General features: G+C 33.1%; 1 protein-coding gene across 1 annotated transcript; it reads left to right on the top strand.

Moving 5' to 3' along the window:
- Positions 1-1,580: 1,580 nt before the first annotated feature.
- Positions 1,581-8,484, top strand: LOC108779840 (lysosome-associated membrane glycoprotein 2). Its single transcript, XM_018547347.1, has 7 exons — positions 1,581-1,605; positions 1,647-1,783; positions 4,540-4,725; positions 4,829-4,945; positions 5,488-5,575; positions 5,977-6,115; positions 7,967-8,484. Exons 1-7 carry the CDS (start codon positions 1,581-1,583, stop codon positions 8,175-8,177), a joined length of 903 nt encoding a protein of 300 aa, XP_018402849.1. The 3' UTR covers positions 8,178-8,484.
- The last annotated feature ends 16,878 nt before the right edge of the window (positions 8,485-25,362 follow it).

Raw genomic sequence — 25,362 nt, 5'->3', positions numbered from 1 at the left:
GGGAAACGGCGCTGGTGGCACCGGTGTAGTGCTTTTCTCATCCTGTTGTGCAGAACGGCAGCCGCGTAGTAGCGCATGCTGAAAGCTGTCCTATCGATCCGTCCTGCCTACGGCTCCGAGCTTTCTCTTGCTTCTCTTCACAAGCCTCGCGAACGTCGCTACCGAGCAACCGTCCCGGCATACGTTATATCGGGCAAAATTTTATATATATAGATATATTTCCGTGTAACAAAAAACATATTCTTCCTCCTTCTTTCGTTTAGTTTGAAGAAGTGCACCAAGAAATAGAACCAGCAGCGGCAGCGTTATGGCACGTCGGAGCGAATACTGCAGGGCGATTTTTCTATTGTGTGAGTTTTCTCAAAGAGAGAAAATGTCGTGATCAGGAAAGAAGTGCATTGATACGTGTTTCCGCTATTATCGTAAGGAGCGGATTGTGCACATGATCATGAGAATGCATCAAGTTTAATTGCCATTTAAGTTTTAGATGCATCGAAGATGCATTGTCATTTAAATGGAAAAAGTCTTACGACGATTATGTGAGCGAGTCTTTTTATGGTGTTTTAAGTTTACACGAAGAGAATAGTATAAGAATAAGCTAAAAATATACGCGAAACGATAAAAGATATACACAAAATTATTTCTTGTTCCACATGACATGTTAAAGACTTATGAAAAGTGTCAATAACTGGATATAATGAAAAAAAGCTCATTGAAGTTCTACGTTATCTGTCTTAAAAAAATGATCAAAATTAGCAATACTTTTAATGTATATCAATGTACTTAATTCCAATAGAATTTATAATTGTAATTCACAGTTTTTAAGATATTACTTTCTTGGTATTTTAATTCTATAATTGCGTGACTCTATAATATTGTAGATATTATTGATTTGAATATATAAATATTACAGGAAGACAAATAATTGCCTTTTGACGTGATAAATGTCATTTTAACAAAATGTCACGAGCTAAAAACTTTTAGATAAGTCATGCGAGTGCTTCTTTCTTACGATCACAAAGATATAAATATAATTTATAATCTAAATACGTACACATCTTTTTATTTTTTAAGATACGTCACTGAAAAAAGGTCTGATAATAGCTATCCAATGTTGAGTGAAATAATTTCAATCAAAATATTCGGTTAACACGATAAAAAATATTTTGACTTTTCTAAATATTTAGTAATTATTATCAAAAATACTAATTATTACTAAATTTTTTTTTTTATATATATTATATATTATGTTTGATAATGCTTCATAAATATATTTAATAAAGTAAAATTACTTTTCATTATATTAATCAAACACACACACACACATTTGATAAAAGTTATTTTATTTGATAAATATTACTCTTTTTCAGTGTATTTTTAAATTTTGCGTCCTTCTTAATTCTGTATCTAATTGGAGATATTAAGCAACGCGAGAAAACTCTTTAAAACATAAGATAGAAGTTTTACATTCCTGATTAAACATTCAATATAAAAATAGCGAGAAACACGAATGTTGTACATTAGTTGATAAATTTTTGATAACGAGCGTTTTACGAATTTTACTAAATTACTTTTAAACTATGCAAAACTATTATGTGTACGGTGGTATTGCAACATAAATATTTTATTGAAATCATTTTTAACAGGGTGTGTCTTAGGCATAGCATTTAGTATTCCTGTTCCCTCGCCGATGCCACGACAAGTGGACGAGCAACGTTATACTACACGCAGAATGCCGAAAGTCTACGTGGACTACCCTACTCCGAGAACGAGGTTACCTTTGGTAAACAAATTTATTTAATACTTTCACTCTTTATTAATTATAGCAATCTCTCTCTCTCTCTCTCTCTCTCTCTCTCTCTCTTTCTTCCCTTTATTTTTTAACATAAAATTATAACAATTTTTTTTCAAATTTTATGCCATTTGAGAATTCTCTCAATTTTTTTAATTTTTAAAAATTAATACAATATAATTATACATACATATATTCAGTATTCATTTTAGTGATCAATACGCACTTTTAGAAACACAGCGATTTATATGCTCATATACGCAGGAGTAATTATTTAAATGGATTCGTGGAACAAGCTGCCAAAGGGAAAAATGTGCTACATTGGATCGTGTGTATCCGTGCATATACACACACATGCTAATGTCCTTACATTAGTGGGCGGCGACCGCTCCTATATACGCAAGCTGCATTACTAAATCTGCGCGTAATCGTATTACCGCTTATTACGGTCGCTTACTTAACCTAAGGCTCAAATCCGATAATTAATACTCCCTAAGAAAGATAGTGTCTGGCATTATATTATTTGATCGTATGATACTGCGCGCAATTATGTATGTTCTCATTTTCCGAAAAAAATTTGAAAATCTCTGCAATAAGGCCTGTGTTTAGATTCGCACCCGAGTACTACCCAGGTATTACTCCATCCTTGTTGTTTATCGAACGTTAAACGAGGACGACATGACACCCGGATGGGAATCCGAACACGCCCAAGGATCTGTGCTTTTTCAAGGTTGACCTTACGCCATGCAGCCACAATGGCGGTTTTATGCCATCGCTATAACGTATGATAATGCGTGGAATTCATAAACCAGCGTTATAGTACTATTATACGTAAAGCAATCTTATCAAAACATTCATATATAGCTGTTGGTTAAACCTTGACCTTATTTCGCTGCCCCTTAATCTAACTCTTGTGTTTTAATGTTCACACTTGACGCTAATTGTAACTTATACGTATGCAAAATGCAAACAGTAAAAATAAAACTCAAACACGAGAAGACTGTATTAAGCGAGAATATAAGAGAAAACTAATTTTCTATATATTGTGATTGCGTCAAGACTAATCTTTTCTAAACAAAATATTTTAAAAATATAACTTTAGATACGGGATATTTACAATTTTTTGCATTAATCTTTACAAGTTATCACTATCAGATTAGGTAGATTTGCTTCTAATTATAAAATGTCATGAAAGAAATGGAATCATCTCGATCTAACCTGATCTCTTATATCAACTTGTTTATTAATTTTGCTGAACGTAGCCTGTTGCTGCTTGCAAATATTTCATTGAACAATACGCGCTGTATGCACAATTTACATTTCATCACTGTCGCATGATAATCATATAACTTCCGGCTGTAAATGCCACTAGTACTGTTACGACCTCTAAACGAAGATTTTACTGTCGCTATATTTCGCAATGTGACGGTTAAAATAAGAGTAAAAGAATATTTGTTTTTAAAAATACAAATATAGTAATATATAATATTTTATATATACATTGTTAAATTTTACATATAATAATTAAAAACTATTTATTGGTTGAATTAAAAATTTTCCTTTACTCAATAAACTATATTCTTCTACAGAGAAAAAAATTAGCTTTTTAAATTAAAAAATTAAAGAATGTAAAAATGAAAAATAATTATGTAAGACATTATACATTATAATATTGCTATTAGAAGTGTATTCATAAATGTACTTTGACATGTTAAATAATGGAAATTTTAAACATATTCACACAGTTTATTTGTGTGTTTATTCATATTGTTTTCATATTAGTCTTCTTATACAAAATTAAAACCGCTTGAAAAGCTATCTATAAAATTGTAATATAAAATTCTGAATTCTCTCTGATTTCGTATATATTTGATAAAAATTATTTTTCCATTATTATAAAAAATTATAATTCTTTATTAACGAGATTATAGAATATCTAAATTTAAAAAAATTAAATCGGGAAACATAACTAATTTAATGTAACAACAATCAAGCTATTACTCTTCCTAAAAAAACTACTAATTTCTAACATCAAGAAAATAAAATGTGGTTAAGCTTTAGAAATTCCCTCGTAAGGTAGAAGCTTTATTAAATTTTATATTTTTCTGATTTTTTACACTCTTGCGCTTAACTCAATATTTACAATGGATTTGTTAACCACTTTGGCGTTAAGCTTTTATAACGTTCGATATGTAGCTGCCTTTACTTACCTCTTGACATTTCGATAATATTATATGACGTTATCGTGCAAAGACTTTGTAGCATTCTAGTAAGAACTTTTACTATTACCATCCGCATCGACTTTAATATTGTTTCATGTTCTTTGTTATGCTTCGTAATTGCAATATTATATATATATACATGTGTATATAATGTTGACTTATACTATGTGTTCTTATGTTAATCATTATGTACAAAATTGTTATAATAACAAAAAATTATATTATTGCAAAACTTTTACATTTATGTTACAATAACAAATGACCTTCTATAGAAGGTCATCATCTTTTAAGCGGAAGTATCTTTCTAGAATAACATTGAACTATAAATGAAAATTTTATTGACAGAAAAAGAGAGAGAGAGAGAAAGAGAAGACAATTTTTTAAATAATAAAAATTCTATGATACAATTTTCATTGATAATTTTTTTGTGTCAATATATAAACAATTTTATTGTTTCGTTTTATAAATAAATAACACACACACATTCTCTTTTTAATCTTATTATATCATAATCTTTTTTTAAAGCCAATAGTTAATTCCGAACTTAAAACAACCACGATCGTGCCCTCAACTACGTCGACCACGCACAAGCCGTTTTCCACGGAGCAACCTTTGTATCGGCTGGACGGAAGCAATGGCCAAGCTTGCATTCTTCTTCAAGTAGATGCTCTTATCATTGTCAAGTATCGGACAAAACTCGGTGAAGATCAAGTAAGAATCATATATAAATTATATTTCAAAAGGTGAAGGAAATGTTTAATTATTAAGAGTAATAATAAGTATAATTCTATAATTGAAATTTATATATTTCCAGGAAGCAGATGTCTACGTACCTGACGATGCAACTGTGACCGGAAATTGCGATAATGAAAATACAGTGACTATGTCATTAAAATGGAAAGCCTTTGTACTATCTTGGAGCTTCGCTAAGGTAATCTTTTATACATAACGTCATATTTCTTTCCATAGCTGTGTTGAAAGATAAATTCTTGGGTCAAGAGACAGTTACATAAGGAATAAATTATCTGTATTATCAGACACAGTGCAGTTGCCTTTTGCGAAAATCGATATGTAAACCTTTTACTAAGATATAGCTCATTTCATTTTCACCTTCATTTCATTGATTGCGTGCTAAAAGCTATCACGATATTCCATCTCAAATTATGCTTCGATTCGTGTTATTAAGTACAACGTGCGGGATAAAAATAGTAAAAATTATTAAAAGTTACATCACCTCTTTTACTCTCTTTCTATTTCTCTTTCTTTCTCTTAGAAAAAGAATGTAGACATCCGAGTAATATAAAATTAATAAAATGTTATACTTATATGGTACAGTATTTAGGAATACGTCATGTTATATTGGTTTTGATCTTCTAGCAATCTTGGTTTCTGTATAAAAAGATAATTAGTTTCGTAAGATTTTCTCGCTATGCTCAACGAGATATATGAGATATATAAGATTTTACTTTCCAGACACCCGGTGGTGAACGCTGGTACGTCGAGAAAATCGAACTGACTTATAACTCCAGTGACAAACACTTCGAACACATTGCTCAGCCAAGTAAGCTCAATTGTCAATCTTATGTAATGTCAATCTTATTGATTTTTGCATAATTGTACTATTTCAAACGTTTTATGAAAATATAATAATATCAAATCGCGTATCTACATTTGACTTATTTTTAATAACTACACAGTTAAATTTGTTTGTACTGAATACTCACACTTTAAACCTAATAATAGAATATTAGGTTTCAAATTCAAATAACTGAAATTAAAAAATAAAAAAGGCTACTATCCAAACTAGATGTTTCATGCTAAATTAATATAAACAATAGATATAATTTTAAACACAGACATTTCGACTTCTATTGTGTCACATTCTCAATATTAAATTTAATTCATAAAATATATTGTTAATTAAATAAATATCAAATTTACTATTTTATTTTGATATTTCAGATAAGACTATTCGATTAAGTACTGGCCAGAAACATAGCTCCATGCTATTTCCTACACCGGTTGGAAAATCGTACGCTTGTTCCGAAGAAACTGAAATTCCGCTCACCGACGGAAAAAATCATGCCAGCGTACTTTTGAGGTAACGAATTATTGAATTAATCTTGTAAACAAAAATTGTATTTTAAGTTAATCAGACAAATAATTTCAATTCAGCTAAAGTAAATTAAATTTTATCTCATATTTCCTTTACAGAAATCTAATACTAAAAGCTAAAAGACAGTATGTAGTAAAAGTACTATTTACTTATTTTTTAGTATCCCAAATAAGTAATTAATGACTGTCTTTCAATAATAAATTGGCCAGTATTAGATTTCTGTTGGTGTTGAAACTAAATGTAAATGGACGTAAAAATCAAATTAAAATATCGAAAGTGATCTTATCATAACATTTATCCAAATCGAATAGCCATTTTGTCTAATAATAAATATAATGTTCCTATAATGAAAGTTAAGACAAACCGCCGTTAATAATAAAATTTACGTTGGTAACACTGTTTTTGTTACCAGTAAGTTGACTATTACTGTAGAAAATGTAGACAAGTTTGAAAATAGAACTTGTGAAATATCTAGCATTATAACTTCTACTATTTACTATTCTTACGTCAACTGTTTATGGCTGCGGTCCAATTTACGCTCACAACGTTTAAAAATAATTTCATCCTTGTTGTTTGTCAAATGTTAAACGAAGATAAATGATACTCATGAGCGTTGTGAGCAATCGGACCGCGCCTTATATAAAAGACGTTAATTTCAGCAACTTAAAATTCGCGGTTGACTATTACATACGACGGATTTCGGCAACCAAGTTGCAATCACATTGTCCTAACTCTTAATATAGGAACATTATCTAAATATAGAATTTTCTCACAGTAATAATATATGTGCAGTTTATAATATAAATAATATATTATTTTATATTAAACAAATATTTATTTCTGTTAGTTGCATGAAAAGAAAATTCACATATTACAAGGAATACAAGAAATTTCAGATATTACAAGGAAAGATTTATACTTGATAAAAACCCAGGCGAAATTCGGTGCGTTATTATCAAATTTATTACATTGAATTAATTAAGTATTATATATCGCATTTCGACTACGATTCATGAGATCATTCTTAATGCAAATTTATATAATAATACTAATTTAATACTAACTGATTAATGAGATTCTTCAAAATTAAACTATTTCAACGTAATTATATGAAAAAAAGCTATTTGATGTAGTACATATTGATGTCCAATATAGATGGACAAGAGTGGTTACTTGGCAAAAAGAATATTAACAGTAGTTAAGCAGTATGAAATTTGTTAAAATACTATAAACGGAAATCAATAGTCAATTAATAAACATTAACAAAAAAGTTCAATTTTGCACAATTAACAATTATACGAAAAAAAGGTTAACTAAAATTGACAACGAGACGTACAGCGATGACGTGTATATTATGTATACAGTATCTGAATGTCAAAGGTAAGGTGGATGAACGGGGCTTTTTGTCCATTTCTCGCGATAATGTTTGTGTTTCTGAATAGCACATGTTGATTGTTTAAAGGTTGTGCTCTCAAGCAGCAACCATGATTGTATAATGTAATTATAAGCACGTCACTGCAAAGAGATGTTTGCTATCATAAATTCTCGCATTAAAGTTGAAACCGATGAAATAGCTCCGCTCTACCCGAAAATGAAAGTGATCAATAATCGCTATGTAACGAGATAAAATCAAATATTTAGACTGACAGAAACAATAAGTAAACTAAACGAAAAGTTTACAGGGTCAAGAAGCGTCAACAGTATTGAAGCTTTTACGTGGGCGGCTTCTGCGTGGGCTTTTATCGGATATTAATCTTTCCTTAATTTGATTTATTCTCAGAACCTACAGGAGAATATTATTATTGTCAATATTGTTATAAAAATGGAAACTTTCAGAGACATGAAGCTGCAGCCATTCAAGTTCAAGAACAACGAGTTTGCTGTCGAGTTTTCGTGCACTTCGCTGAGCGCGCGGGCCAGCAGAGATGAGACTGCGCCAGTTGCAGTCGGCTCCACGTTGGCTGCCGCGGTTCTCTTGACGATCACCGGCTACGCGGCCTATCGGTACTTCAAGGTGAAGAAAGTTAAATACGACACGATGGAATAAAAAATATCCAGGGATTCCACTGTCACACCGATGCCAAAAAAACACGTATCGCCAAAAATCGACGCCGTTCGCGAGCGACACGTAGTTTTTCCCAAGATACGCTAATCATTTAGAAAAAGGTTTGTTTTTTTCCGAAATTTTATCGTTCGATTATTCTTTTTTTATTTGTAGATATGATTGTAACACACATATCAAGGTTTCTTATAATTATCATGGAACGAATCAGAGATTATCTTTAAAGATACCTAATGAGTCCATTAACAATTAAATTGAAATCCGGCTCAGAGCTGGCTCCGTGAAACAGGATATCGCGGAAGAAATCTTTAGATATAGATGTATATGAATACATATCCAGGATATCCTATTATAAACATTAAAGAATATTTAAAACTACTTTTTTGATGACTTAAAGAAATAACAATTGCAATATACCTATTATAAAAATAATATTAATTTTTATTAATTAGCATTGAAATTATTCTATTGTCTTTATATATATATATATATATATGTATAAATTATTATTTAATTTGCTTATGTATTATATTTAAAAATCTAGATATTTATAACATTCTCGATTTACTAATTTTATAATTTTAACAATCGCATATTAATGCATAATATACACACATGAAATTAAATATTACCGATTCATATAAAAAGTATTATAAAAGTATCAAAACCATAAAAAACAGGATATAATGAAATTTTATTGCTATCATATGCGCGACATATCAATCGAATGTCAATACCATGTTTTTGAGATTTAAAAAAAATGATATTCACAATCGCAAACTCGGATGGTTGTATCAATTAGGCTTTCTAACTTGTGGATATTGATCTACACATCATCATATTTGTATGAGCATTGGAGAAAAATACTTAAAAATTTTATTAGTCACGTACATATTTTATTATGTCAATAATTTGATTGATTACAAGTAATTGAAATTTTGCATAATTTTTTTAGAATATCCAAAAGCATACATTTTAATATCCCGCAAAATACTTGCAACATACAATTAAGATAATTAAATTGTTTCTCTCGGCGTAATTCTTATATTATAATGTATCTTTATCCTTCGCGAACATTATTATAGGTATATAGTAGTAACTATATACATATAGTAATAATATATTAGTAATATAGTATATATAGATAATAATATTAACATGGATTAATTCATATAAAACAATTGAAATAAGACTTCGACATCTCGTGCAAAGTGGTCCTTTTTGGCAGCTAATGTTGTTAGATAGACGGGTATACCTAGATTACCGTTAATGACAGTGTATTAGAAATATTAATACACTTCGATGTGACGCCTTAATTATCTTGTACATAGCAATCCATAATTTACAGATTCTTTCCCATTTTTTACACTAGTCGTACTCGATTCAATTATGTTTTACTCTCTATAACGTAGTCTTGTAAATTACCAAAATATATGTGTGAGTTTAAGTCTAATAATAAGATATTTAATATGTAAATATAAAATTTAATCAATTCATTATTTTTTTGTTGCTGTTTATATCTTAAGTGAAGGTGGATTGTGATTCAAACTAGTTTACAAGTTGATCATAAATATTACTCGCTTGACTTTACATAATAAAAGTAAGAAATTGTGTATATGTATATAATATACACGATGTTGGAAAGTAACATTATTCTTTTTCTTTAATAATAATTTTTTTATAACTCTTTAATAACAGTGGTGTTAAAATGTAATTACATTTTTGGATAACGATAACAAATATCATGTTTGACTATGAGATAACAATATCACGTTTGACTATGAGATAACAATATCATGTTTGACTATGACATTAGTTATCTATATATAACTACTATAGATCGCATGTTGAACTGGTCAAATAGTGATATTTAATTTGATGCCACTTTATAAAAAGATTATTTTTCACAAACATAAAGCGTAACTGTAACAAGTTACCTTTTAAAAGTTACTTTTCCGATTCTGTATAGATATATACATATACTCACTATATATGTTTATTAAACCTTCTTCAGAATATTTATATAAATATATCAATTTAAGAAATGTAATAATAAATTTTGTAATAAGAATGAATACGAAGATACGCCATGAAAATATTGTTATTTGATTTACAATTTTATCGGCGCTTTTGCACACAAATTTATACAATATTACGTTACATATGTAAATATATAAATGTTGAAGTTATAATTATGTATTACACGAGTGAAACGTTTACTTTAGAAATGCAAATATAATTAAAAAATTTATTCTTATTCATACAAAAAATCTTCGTTTGATCTCACGGGAGTTTTATTTATTCCTGTATTCTAAATATATTTTACAGGAAATTTTTTTCTAACAATTTGTAAAGTTTCGTAAACGTGCACTCATTAGAAATCTACGGATAATTTATTTTGGCGATATCCTGGCGTATATAAAATTCAAAATTACTATAATATAAATTAATATTTATTTATATTACGTTATTATATTATCTAATGTTATTATACTGCGAAGTTTTATCACTTATGAGATACATATGATTATGACGATAAAAAAAAGAACAGTTAATTTATACGTTGAAAATAGCTGATCGCTGGCGACGGCGCGCGATAAATAATATAATGATTAGCGAATTAACGTACCTAAGTATAAGGTGTATGCATTCGCGCATGCATTACAAATTATACGTATTTACGCGCGTATATATACATATAAAGAAAAACTTATCGATATATGCATAACATATAAACCTCTGTCTTCCAAGTGCATATTAAAGTTACTTCGTATGTAAATATATTACGGATATCGTATATTGTATTTCCAAGATTTGTCAATCGTCGATTCGTGAGTGTAGCCGGCAGCATTAATTGTACGAGTATCGTGACAAGATTTCAAAAAAAAAGGAATGATGTCAATAGGCGATCTTTAATCTATTCTTCAATAAGTACTTTGCGGTAAATGCGATAAATATGCATTTTTTATTTAAAAATACTATATATAATAAATCTAGGCTAGGTAAATTCGCTTTTGAAGCAAACGCATTAAATATGCTATACAATTCAGTTACATTTTTTTACTATTTTCTGGAATTTCTATCATCTTATAATCACGAAAAAATAAACAAAATCTAGTCTCTGAACCAAAAAAACTGGAAAGATCAAATGGACATCGTGCGTGCTCGCGGTATCGTGATACAAATACGAGCAAGGTCTAGCTATAATTATAAAAATGTATTTTTGTGCTAAAGTCAATCTTATATCATAGATATTAACGAATAGTAGCGATTAAGGAAATTAGCGGCGCGATTTAGCGGCTTATGTCTCACAGTAATATAAATTAATGAGCAGAACATTCGGAAGATCTCTTAACGATTTTCGCATTTCTCTTTTTTGTGAAACAATGGGAAATGAGATCAATGCGTAGTGACTTAAATTGCTGAATCGCAACGTTTTTACGGTGAAATGACGTCAAATTATGAATCATATCGCTTGACCTATAACAGCAGTTAAATCTTGTAACAATTATTATAATGCATTACCGCGAAGATCGCGAGAACAGAGAGATGGATTCCGGTTTCACGTATCATAGTGTATCATACGTCTATTAAAATTGTATCATATTGATAAAATAAAGGCTGTTATACAAGTTCGCTCAATCGTGCATTGTATGTACATAGCATCCACAATAATTTATATTGAAATTTTACCAACTACGACACTCTCGCAGTTTGAGAAAAATAACACATTATTTTTGGAAATTGTTGTGTTCTTGGAGAAACCAGCACAAAAGTATAACAATTAATCACTTGAAAGTAATTATTTTAAAAATAATTTTCAATTATTTCTTATTTATTTCAAATGACGTTATATTTACGAAAATAATTATTGACGAGATCTTTTTGAAAAAGAGACAATAATACTTAATATTGGAAAAGCAAAATATTTATGCAATTCATATTTAATAGTGTGTTTTATTTTATATACATGGATATTACGCCTTTTGAAAGCAGATGTCTATTTGGTGCTCACCAAGCGAGGGGTCGGAGATATAATAATCTCGCGTCATGGAAAGGGCGTGAAAAGTACAGTCAAGCAGGCTTATGCTAGCTGTAGGGAGCCCTCGCACGATTCCCTTTGCGCAACGCGACGCACCGTCGTCAACGCCTCATTGTTGCAATGTCCATTGAATCTCTCGCAACAATGGCGCGCTACAAGATTGTATTGTCGCCTGCGAGAGTATCCCGGACCTTTTACGTCCGTGGGTACTTGCGATCGGAGAAATCGCCGCTCCTCTCAACGAGGATTACTTCTTGTAGCCTGGATGTGCGTGACGCGCGATTATTCCGCCAATTTAATGTCTAATCAAACGAATCTGAAATATGCTCTCGAAGAAATGCGAACGGACAGAAAAAAGTGAACCACATTTTTTTTTTATACAATTTATAAATAATAACAAACATTAAACCGTCGAAAAATATAAGAAGAAAGAAACCGCAGAGAAAGAGTTTGGTACCGATATTCGTGACACAATCGCGTTTGTAATTGGCTCTGATACACACCTAATTAGCAATTACCATGGCACAATTTCGCTTAATTGGCCAGAAATTTATTCTTCGCCCATTGGACGATACACGCTTGCAGCGATAACACAGCGGCGGTGACCGGGATAATTGAACGTAATTGGCCGCGTTTGATGACAGATGTACCGCTAGATCCGATAGGGATGGTTCGCGCGTGAAGAGCAGAGAACGGCAGAAGAGCTAAAGGGAGGAGGGGGAAGGCACGGTGTGCGGCGGCGGGGTACGGAGACGGCCTATAATTTATAAACTAGGGGCTGTTTTGGGGTAATTGCAGATAACGACGGGGCGGTCCGGATAACAAGCCGACATGGGAGTCACTGGACACCGGTGCCGCTCCACCATCCGCGTGTAACACCATAACCTTAGCGTCGTTATGTACGGTAATCCCTGCTCTGTATGTGCAGTATAGTTTGCAACCCTGTCCAAGCGTAAGTTATGTCGCGCGTGATATCTCACCGCAGGGGGTTGAGTTAATAAACGACCGTGGTTGCAGCGAATCGCCCACCACCGCCGCCGCCTTTCGTCCTTCGAACTCGTTAGCTCGAAGTGTCGAGCGCGCGATGTCGTTTAGACCACATAGATGATTCGTTGTTTTCCTTCTGCTCTATATTTAACAAAATATATATATATTTTTGATATTTATATAAAATGTTTAAATTAATTGTGCGCAACTCTGTGATCGTTAATTTAATGATTTTATGTCAGAAAAGTATTATGATATACATGATCTAAACTAATTTAATTTGACAATTTTATGATACAGCTATAGTTATGCATTACATTATTTAATTATGATGTATAACAATTTTGAGTAGAAATAAATTCCATAATTTTGTCAGAGACTACTTTATACCTCATTGAACAGGTAAGAGTTACGAACACGAACCTATTCTGTTGGTACGGACTCGCAGAAAATTTACTTGAATGAACACAATATAATGCCCAGGTTACCTGAAAAGGATTCTTGTAAAGAAATTACAGATCAGATTTATACGTATATTTGTGACAGGTTTGTGGATTTAATAGAGCTTTGAGCATTAGCATACAAGCATTAGGAAGTGTTATTGTTGATGGTTAAATAAATATTATTTTAGTTTATATTACACACAGAAAACAGTTATAGGATCTTGACTTTATTTTTACTCTAATATTTGACTTTATGTCTACTATTGTCACATGTATTATCTTATATGTAATAAATTAGGAATGTCTTTGAGTATTATTCGCCGACTGATTAATATACATATTACTATGAAGATCATTAAATCAATCACGGAATTTATTTTAATTCAATCTTTTTACAAACAAACAAACGTGTGTTACGTCTTTAGATAATTTTTATCCGATAAAAACTTAACATGTATGTTCTATAAATGTATTTTATATTTTTTACAAATAAAATTTTACAGAATCTTATACAACCATTATCTACCATAAAAAATTATCAAAACATACATTTATAAAATCTCTCTCTCTCTTTTCTTTCTATTCTTCTTTCTCCCTCTCTCTTCTTTAAAATAATTTTCTATTATACATACTTTTAATTTATTATAATTTATTTTATACAAAAGTTTAAAAATATAAATTTTTACTTTATTATGCAACAACTTGCTGTCGATGTGTGGCTTGCACTCTCAGTGCTATAATCAGCTTCGCACGTGGAGGAGATCCTTCCTGGAGACGCTATAAATACATCTTCTAGATGTATGACGCGATGATTCTTTAGTTCCCACAGCACGAACGAGCAACCAACGGTGTAACCAACGTCTTGATAAGCCGATAAAAAGCAACGCGGCCTTGACGAGTCTGCACGGTCAGCTCGAAGAATCGTCGTAGGCAGCGTTTCGTCTTCGTCTTCATGAAAACGTCATCTTCATATGCGTGTAGCGTGAAAGAATTAGCCGACTAATATCGGCATCATTTGCCATGCGCGAATTAGAAAAATTTGCCGAAGCATCATTCTGGAACACATACCTCAGCTCTTACCTATATGTTATTAACAAAATTAAGACATTAATAGAACAGTTGTAAAAAATTTTATATTATATAAAATATTTCTTGTATAGAAATTAGAGAGATACGATAAAAATTTTATATTTTGTAATCCTTATGACATTTTCTTTTTAATAAAAAATAATATTAATAATAAATTATATAATTATAATAAAAAGTAGTCATTAAATGTAATATACATAAATCTTTCAGAATTCTCATTAATACATTGGACATTTTATATTAAATATTTTCCATTTCATACATAGAAAGGATTGAGAGAGAAAATGTGCGGTAACTCTAATTGAATAAATCTCGATTGCGAAGCCGGAGCGATTTCATCGTTTGAAAACCACCCTCTAACAAAGAATATGACGACACAGACTCGTAAACGGGGGATTTTCGTGGGGTTGGCGCGTACATCCAGTACCTATGTATATAGTGGCTGCCTATTGGGGTGCTCCAGGGTGACAATGATGTAACGCGAAACCTGCAAAACTTTTCTCACCCCCCTTTTTCTGTCTGCCATAAACGTAAATTCGGAGCTTTATTCGCTCGTATTAACATTGCATTTTTATTTCATGTGTTTCAATTCAGTAAAGAGTATTAAATTTCAATGCTTGCAGTATAAAATATTACGTTCCTCGACAAATTTCCTCAATGGTAATAGCAATAAAATATACGATAAATTTTAATTTACAACATGAGTTCTGAAAGATATACTTACTTCTCTATTTAAATATATTTTGAATAAAAATTAATAGTGAATAAATTTGATGATCTTGGGTAATTACTAGTAAACATAAATTTCAAAAAAAATATAAATGATTTTTAAAACAAATAAAATGAGATAGAATTGCTTATGAAATCAATTTACAATTTCACACATTACTTATGTCGAATTAAAAAATCTTTTCAATTACGAGTATATTGAATAAGTGAATCAAAACTGTATATACGTTTACACGTGTACGAACCATTTGATCGAATAGCGTTACGAATAGGGATGTCTCAGCTGAAGAGGAAGAGAAAGGTGTCGCCGGAGGTGACAAGAGTAGGATGAAGACACGGTAACATAGGATAGAAAAGGGGCGTTCATAATAACGTTCAGAGGAAGGGGGAAGGGACCAACAGCGTTTCTCGTGTTCAGATGCTCTTTTCAAGAGTGCGAACCCTCCTCGACGCGCATTCAAGTGTCCGCTGCTTTGTAATGCCTCTTAATACCGCTTCGCTGTCGTTATTAAGGATCCGGAACATATTGTCGGTACAACAGCGACGACACCACATTATGGCGTCAAGCCCTTTATTGGGTATACACTGTGGGAGTGTGGATGTGTAGGGTAGGAAATGCGGGACGAATATTTTCAGCGGAAGTTCAAAAAATGAAGCAACGTTGTCACGATGGAACATTTAAAGAAAATTGTTGGAAAAGATTAGCCCCGTTCTTAGCAAAATTATTTTTTATGAATCTAATCATTCAAATAAAAAATGAAAGGTAGCCAATGTTATCTTTAAACTTAATATTAGGATTAATTTTACATATAACTATCTCTTAATATTTTAGCATGTAATAAAGATAAAATGATTTTTAAATGTTAATTCTCTGATAATACAGATATCCTTATTCAGTAAATTTTATTCACACAAATAAGAATAAAAATATTTTTTATATCTATTACTACATGTTTTGTAAAATATTCTGAAAGGATTCTCCAAATTTTTCCAGCAAATGAAAAAAGAATACAAGAGAGATTTTAGGTTCTTTTATAGAAAATTCGGGCCAAAGGTCTCGCGACTTCTCTAATTTCTGATCCAACGAGATCTCCGAGGGTCGATTTCATAGAAAAGTACCTCGCGTTCCGCGTTTTGTTGGAGTCCGTGATACCTTTCTTTTTTTTATTATCGTCGAATTACGTAAAGTGATTGCGAGAACCTCCCTTGCAGGCACTGCAAGTACTGCAACGTTTCGCGACGATTCGAGCGTCGCGATGTACCTGCAGATAAATCGTGCGAGTTAGCGTAAGACGATCCAGCGCGCGAAACTACGTCCAGCTTTTTTTCCCACAAAACTCACCTGACACAGGTTCCACTGATAAAGAAACGTAGAAAGTGCGAAGTGGCATATTAAGAAGAGTCTCGTATAAGGAATTGTTCGCGAGATGTCTCAAAGAATTTTCGACTATAATATAATATTCAAAATAAATAAAGAGTTACAGATTTATTATCGTAATAAAAAGCTTAAAAATCTGTAATTAATATTTTTATTTTTGCAATTATACACAATATATGCATATAATATGTATCTACATATATATGTATATATTATATATATATTAACGTTAGAAGAAAATGCATATAATAAATTTCTGGAACGTCAAAATGTACTTGTTTATAGCAATTTTATTAATTTATTAAATCATGCTCTGAATATTCTTTGTTCAAACTATGAGAGACATTTATAATTGCATAATAATTATCTTCCAACTATTTTACAATTAATCAAGATGGATAATTTTGTTTCTGTCTCTTTTCGCAGATGCAACACGTAAAAGATCACTCACTACACGTAATGGCGTCTATTAGCTGACGTAAGCATCAAGTCTTAATAAACGTCACAATTCATAAGCAAGTTTCAGCATATCTATCAAAGATTGTCATAATTGGCGTAATATCCATATCTCCTCTACCCTCTTCCATTCTCTTAAGGGTTACGCCATTACGCTTCTCCGAGCATGTCACGTTTCTTCCCTCATGTACCGATAATAATTAGCCACAACTATAAATCTCTGCAACGTGGGGCAGTTCACGTTATTAAACATCGAGTTCCTCGTTGCTTGTCGTTTTCTACAAAACCAGAATGTGTCGTTATTTATTACAAAGAGAATATACGGGTTTACGGGCAGATCTCTCACCTTCACACTCTAGTAAAACCTGTAAAAAAATAACACGGAGAGCGTTCTTGATTGGCTTATCGATGTCGGCTGTTACAGAGGTAAATGTTTTTTTCAAAATTTTTTTAACGCGCCGAAACAAAAATAGTTTTCATGCAAATGTAGTGCAGTATTTTATTTTCACATTCTTTTTTGTACGAATTTAGTTTTAAATAATTGATGTAAAAGTTTTTAATTCGTTTTATATGTATAATTAACAATAAGCAATATCTCAAACGTTTTATATCGCAACGATCGGTGAAGCATTCTTGTAGCAACAGTTAAATAATGTAAATAATTTAAAAAAATATCTGTGAGTACAAAATAAAATTCTCCAGTTGATCGATCTTTGACATGAGAGTTGCGTCGTAGGCATACCAGGAGTATGCAGTTGCATAGGCGTGCGTAATGTGCAATATGATCCTTCATGTGTGTATCGTCCATCGGTTCGTCGTTATGTGATTTATGATTTTTAAATTCTTATTTAATCTTCCTTTCACGCTGGGTGATTAAATAAATATAATTTTTCATAAATGTACTAAATTAAATTAAATTTAAATAAAATTAAATTAAAAAAGTTTTTGTAACATTTCAAAATTATTATAAATAGAAATAAATTAAAGACAAATTGAATTGTGATGTTAAAATTTTTCGTTTCGTAATATATTAGTGTCGCATGTATATTTTTTGAGAATTTTTCTTGCTTTGTATATATGTCCCCCATTGTTTCGCATTGTATTTGTGCTTTTTTTTTAAATTTATTGCATCTTTATTTTGGGGCACGTGGACCGTGCGGGATATTTTCTAAGAGAATATAAAGATATACAAACAATTATAGAAGGGATGATGACAGCACATTGCTTGCATGTTCTACCCTCAAATCACAGAAGCGCATCTAACTAACCGTGTAATCGACCTATTACAACGACTAGGGTGTCCCTAGGGTGGGCGCTGCAGATCCTAATAAAGTATAGACCTTATGTTCTACACAAAACAACAATCATTATTATTAAGCATGACTTAGTAATTTAAATCTTTTAAATTAAATCATTAGATTATTAAATCAACGGTTAGTAATTTAAAAAAATATAATACTTATCAAGAGAAAAATGATATCTTACATAATTAATTACTTTTAGTACACAAAACTTTAAGTTTGATAAGTTATTCTTGTTTCATGAATAATGAAGCTAGCATATGAATAATTTTAGTTATGTATCACACGGTGAAGAGAGAAGCTATCGCACCTCCGGATCTACGAGCGGACCCGTCGCAGTGAATCGCGGCATAAAGTGGCCAGTGACACATAAAGAGCATATTTTTGGGTATTAGGCCGAGGACCCTTGTGGATCCCATGAATGGCTACCTGTGTTCACGCCTGTACGCGCGCCGTTCAATCGGACGGGACAAAAATCTCTCGCGCCGATCTACGTCAAGCAGTGGTGCTAATGGGAAAATAACCGGCACAGATTATGTCCCCTAATCCGCTCATCGATGCGATCGCATTGGCGAGAGGGGGATGAAAAGTTCACGCATTTTGTTCTCCTTCATTTTCCGGATCCCGCGTAGATCGCGGCGACAGGAACATCTCATGCGTCAAACTGTCTTATCGAGCTCGACCAGTTCGAAAATCATTGCCAAGAACAGCTCAGACATTTTTTTAGTAACGTATTTTTGGATCATAAATGATTTATTACCGAATCTATACAATTGTGTCTACCAAGCAAAGCGACGTTCAATTATGCTGTCAAGTGTCTATCCGCTTGTGTACTTATTTCCGTTCGGACAATCCGAGACGTCTCTCTCTCTCTCTCTCTCTCTCTCTCTCTCTCTCTCTCTCTCTCTCTCTCTCTCGCCTCCTCAGGTGCGCATCGAGAATGTCGACTGCTAAAAATAAATCCGGTCGCACGCAATACACCGCGCACCAATTGTCAGTGAGCGAGTCCGGGGACGAAGTCGAGCAGAGTAACGTGTAACGTGTGCACGAAGATAGCCGCTATCTCTCGGCCGGAGGCGGTGTCCGATGTCCGGCCACCAACACGCGGTGCCGTCGTTGCGAACGAGCTCCTTTCGTCACCTCTCGACCTGACTTATTGTTCGACGATATTAATTTTAACGGCGCGTAGATACGCCGGACGATGACACCGCGGGAACACGAGACGCACCTGCGATGCAGGCGTCGTTACAGGATTGCTCGAGTTAAAACCGAGTCTTTAAATTTCTCCGCTTTTCCCCGGGAAATTTTAACTTTGATAGATGACGTAACGTACGTATAATTTGACATTGTTTTATGCGTAACGTTGTGTCTCATTAAATTTATATTTTATTATCAATTTTTAGTTAATTGTATAAACTAATTCATAATCTGCATAATATCTAAATTATATCTGTCGGAATTGTTTATTTGTGTCGTTTAATTTTTAGCCCTATTAATTTAAAATTAAAATTACAATAACATTTTGTAACTCAAAGAAAAGTCAGATATCTTGACTGTTGACGAATAAAAAGTATGGAGAATCAAGTGAGTTACTCGTTTCTAAATGTCATCGTGGAATACTGTTTCACATCGCTGTTCTATGGAAAGTTTATGCATCTCGTACCCTCTCGCCGGTGTCCTTTGCGCGCGATTTCATGGCACTTGCGAATCCGTCATTACAAACGGCTCGCCGGCTCTTTATCGCCACGTCGCTTTACGTGAAACCGTAGATTCATCCACGACTGCGAGAGGACGACCCGGCATGACCCGGAACAAACAGCGGAAGCAAAGCGGAAGATAAACGAGGATACGTTGAAATATACAAGAGAGCAAGAGAAAGGGAGGAGAGAGAGAGAGAGAGAGAGGGAGGGAGGGAGAGAGAGAGAATTGCTGGCGCCAGTTTAATTTATCTGGATTTACGGTGCTGAAGATGCCTCGCCGTCTGTGCCCGGCTAGAGGAGGAGGATTGCGAGAGTGGCGGTCGAGGGAAGGGGGGGGGGGAGGATTTTGCACAGAGCCATTTTGGAATGCAATTAAACGCAGTACAGTGAAACACGATGCCGCCGCCGCCGCTGCCGCCGCCGCCGCTGCTGCTGCTGCTGCTGCTTCCCTCCTCCGCAACCCCTGCTATGTTCTGTCTCCCTGTGCTTCCCTCCCTCGCTCCACCTCCCGCATAGTACCTGTCGGTGCTCTTTGCCTCGTACTCGAATGCCTTGATGTGCCCAGGATACAACAAACAGGGTGCTTTCCGAACAGACGAGTTCTGACAAGGCGCAAAGTGAATTCGCGCCTCGTCTAGGCGAAATGCGTTTCATTGCTTCAAAGCACTTTCATCGTATACCAAGCAGATTTAATTCGAGAATTACTTCGTCGGAGTACTTTCTATCCGTACTGACACTAAATATGCTATGACAAATAAATACTTGTTTTGCAACTTTTGTGAGCAGGGTACACGGTGAACGCACCCTGTATTGGAAGAATTATTTTATGTAAAAAGATTATGTTTATAGATTGTAAAGTAAAATTTATGGGTCATAATTTATATATAATCTTGTAAGACAAAATTAAAATAAATTTATTTGTGTATAATATATTAAATCAGACTCGTGAAAAAAGTCGACATTATACTTATATAACGCTCACGCGAATATATTTAAATAAATAAGTTTAAATTACACAAGAGATGTTGCGATAATAGATTCGAATAAGAGATGTTTTATATCTGAGTCAGCATGATTTCTAGTAGCAGTATTAGATATTATGTACATTATGTTCTTCAGATAAGAGATCATTTTTTAGCTTCATCCCTTTCTTTTCTGAGATCTAATAGATACCTACAATCGGATTTACAACTTAAGTCAATTTATTTTCAAGGACCAATTGCCTATAAACGATGTACACTCAAGCGAATATCGGATTGTCGAGTACGTCTTTAGATTTAACAGGAATGAAGGAGGGATGATGAAATCTCTCTCCCTCCCTCTCTCTCTCTCTCCCTGGAATCGTTTTGATAAGGAAGAGCATCATCCCTATCCCAAGGGTCGGGAACAGGAGGACGTACGAAGAGGGTGAGAGAGACAGAGAGGAGGAGAGAAAATGGCGGCCCAGAGGGAAATCCGACACCAAATCGAAGGAGACGCCATCGCAAAGCGCGGCGCCGCCCCTTTATCATTGGGTCTTGGCTTCGGCACGATGTCATCCTCGAATCCATAAGCTCAAGCGTAATCAAATCGGAATAATTGTCATAATTTTTCTTGTGCTTCATACGTCTAAAAATGCCTTTTCTTGATTTCTTTCCTTGATCGCACAGTGAAATTAATTAAAGAGTTGCGGTTGTGTAGCTTAATTAAAATACTATAATAACAAATAGAATTTATTTAAAAAATAAATAGCAAATCCAAAAATAATTATTAGCAAAAATGAAGAGAGCCTAGTCTTAGACATTATTGACGTACGTATTTAATTAGTTGATTTATTACAGATAACGAAATATTTGTCTTTTGTAATTAAATTATCTCAGTTTATTTCGAATAAATTCTTTATTTAAAATTTCAGCGTCTTTACACGTCCAAAACATGTTACGCTACATCGATCTACGTACAAATGGCAATTAGTTGAAAAAGGCGGAGCAGATTCAAAGGATTGGCAAGGCGTGCCGAAGAAAAACGTCTTCACTCATCTACCAGTGATGCATCGGTTCTCTTGATCTATATAACACCGCCAGATTTTTCGACTACCAGATTTTCGTCACGTGACTTTCTAAATTTGTGTTACTATTGCTTTGCTTATAATAAATCTTTTGATTAAATCAAGTAAAAGCAAGACAAATTTAAAATGTCATAAAATCAATATAATTTTATGAGCAAAATAATTTCTTATGCAAAAAAAGAAGAGAGATATTTATATTATTATATCCCATAATACATATTGTTGCAAGTGTTGTATTACGTAGAAGTCTTTTGCCGCTCTCTATATGATTTGCCAAGGAATAAAGTGATAATAATTTCCCTGTGGCAACGCAGTTGTCAGTTCTGTGTCAAGTTTGACGCACAGAAATAAGACACTAAAACATAAGATAAAAACAGGACATACTTTAGGTTATATTAAGATACAAAATAAGTACTGTATTTAAAATTAAAAGTAGAAGAGAAACAGATTACATTAAAAAATTCTAAGAACATAAAAATATGTATTAAATACTACCAAAAAAACGAATTAAATATAATACAATAAAACCAATTATTTTCAAATATTTAATCACAGATTCATAATAATGATCTAATGATTAGGTTACTATGTATTTTATGTGCGATGGGGTTAATAACTTCAAGTTCTCCCATTCTCAGTCAAAATGAGTGTCAACTAAAAAGGGTACACCTCGGACACGCTCAAAACTTAGCCGAACGTCCCCAGACACTTCAAAAAAACTCTTTTTGACACTAATTTTGTGTATAATAAACAGTGTCAAATCCTCATTAGTACACATTAAGAGAAAAATTCAAGTGTCACATAATGTGCTGTACACATGTACATAATGTTTCACGACGAATTCTTAAAAATATATCTGACAGTTAAGTCAATTAAATCATGCATAATAACATGTATAAAATTTCGTTTAAACGATCGTTACATATGCACAAGATACATAACGATAAACAATACAAATGATAGTTGTTAAATAAAAAATTAGTTAAAAATTATTATGTAGATAAATGTAAATAAATTATTTAAAAAGAATTTGATTACTGAATTTACTGTTTACTGAATGATTTTTATTTACATTTTATAAGTAAAATATTTTACATACACATAAGTGCTATATACGTATATATTATGTTCAACAAGTTCTTGAACGTATCTGACAATAGTTGATTTAATTAAATCATAACATGTGTAAGATTTAATTTAATTTATGGAATAGAGGTAAACGATCAAAATACGCGTGTACGGGGTACATAACGACAAACGATAGTTGTGAATGAACGAAACCGATCCTTGGGCGTGTACGAGTTCGTATTCGGGCCGATCCGCAGCTAAAGTTACGTTTGTCGTTGGATCATATTTGCAGAAATGTGTATCATAATACGACTCCAGAGATGAGCCGGCGACCTTCGCGAGAGGGTGAAAATCTTATCACGAAAAGTAAACACTCTAAAAAAGTGATATCTATCTTCCTCAATCGTCATATTATTTTTTCCATCACATCGAAAATGTCTATCTATATCACTTAAAAATCTAAAACAAAGTTAGTGTGATAAATTATTATCAAAAATGTACATGGTGTAGTAAATATAACTCGACAACAATCGTTTAATATTTAATTTATATTTTAACAATATTATATTAAGATGTGTGTGTATTTTTATTTTATTATAGATGTACAAATTATGCCTTAAAAAATTGTAAAATTATATCTTCAATTATCATACATCTAATATCGCATTGCGCGTATTAAATTCTCCAAAACGTGATGTTTAAATAATTCATAAACAAATTCATGACGGATTTCCTTTCGGATTCGAATCTACCGACGAAGGGTGAATTGCCAGTTGTTGTGAAATTAATCAAACACAAGGTGCGATAGCGTCGCGTGGAATCACAACACGGTGTACGGTAACGTTGACACGTTCCATTTCCGGTGTTTATTGGTTACACGCGTATTTCGTGATTCTTCAATAGCTTCGTGATAGTGGAAAACAGTATCCACTGCGCGAAAAATTTGCACAAAAATTGCTGAATATTGTAAATTGGAAGCTATGAAACAAAGACATAAATAAAATCAAATCTTCGATAAGCAAATTTCTTATCGTGTGCAGTCTACACTCATCAAAATTTTATTTTAAACTTAAAGTAAATTTTACAAAACAAGCAAAATATCGAAGAAGCAAGTTTTTTTTGCTAATTGATAGATTTATATTTAACTATAATTTCGATAATATAATTACATCTATAGAAATATACGAGTTTTATTAAGGCTATTCAACATGAGAAAGCAAACATATAATTCAAGAATAGAGTGTGAGACCAAGGGGAAAGCCCGATGCACAATACCATAATTCGTCACTTCAGTTACATAACAAAAGAAATTACGCGAGTCCGACTCGAGAAAGGAATCGCCGAAATTCGATATATCCAGGTAATCGGTCTGTCGCGGAGGTCGCCAGGTGAGAATCCAAGCACGGAGGAAGCGTCGCGGGGCTAGAGGCATCGGATGGATGGGGTGAACTCGCAGTCGGTAGGGGGTAGAAGACCGCCCCCTAATTTTCCAACCAATGGAGCCGAGGTGTACGTCGCGACGACCAATCGCCGAGTAGCGGCCGTGCACGCTCATCGCACTGTTTGCCGAAATAAAAGAGAAGGCCGAGCAAGAGATCAAGGAGGGAAAAGGAGAGAAGAAGAGAGATGGAAGAAGAGGAGAACGAGAAAAAGAGAGAGATAGACCGATATCCACAACGGAGTCGTCAGCATTGCCACCGGGTACCACCACAAGACGGCCACACGACCACAATTCAACGACGGAAGCCAACGGAGGAACGGTGCTGCATCGCGAACGCGACGACCGTGATCACCTTACTAACTTGGTGACTTGGTCACTCAGTGAGATAGTCCGTCGCGGTCAAAGACATCTTCCCGAGCAGTATCGGTTATGCAATCGGTTGTTTGTTCGCACCATCACTTATTGGTTGCTTCACAAACTCACTGTTCT

This window comes from Cyphomyrmex costatus, unplaced genomic scaffold (genome assembly GCF_001594065.2).
Source record: "Cyphomyrmex costatus isolate MS0001 unplaced genomic scaffold, Ccosl1.0 scaffold639, whole genome shotgun sequence".
Classification (NCBI taxonomy): Eukaryota; Metazoa; Arthropoda; class Insecta; order Hymenoptera; family Formicidae; genus Cyphomyrmex; species Cyphomyrmex costatus.
This window is presented reverse-complemented; position numbering and strand designations above follow the sequence as displayed.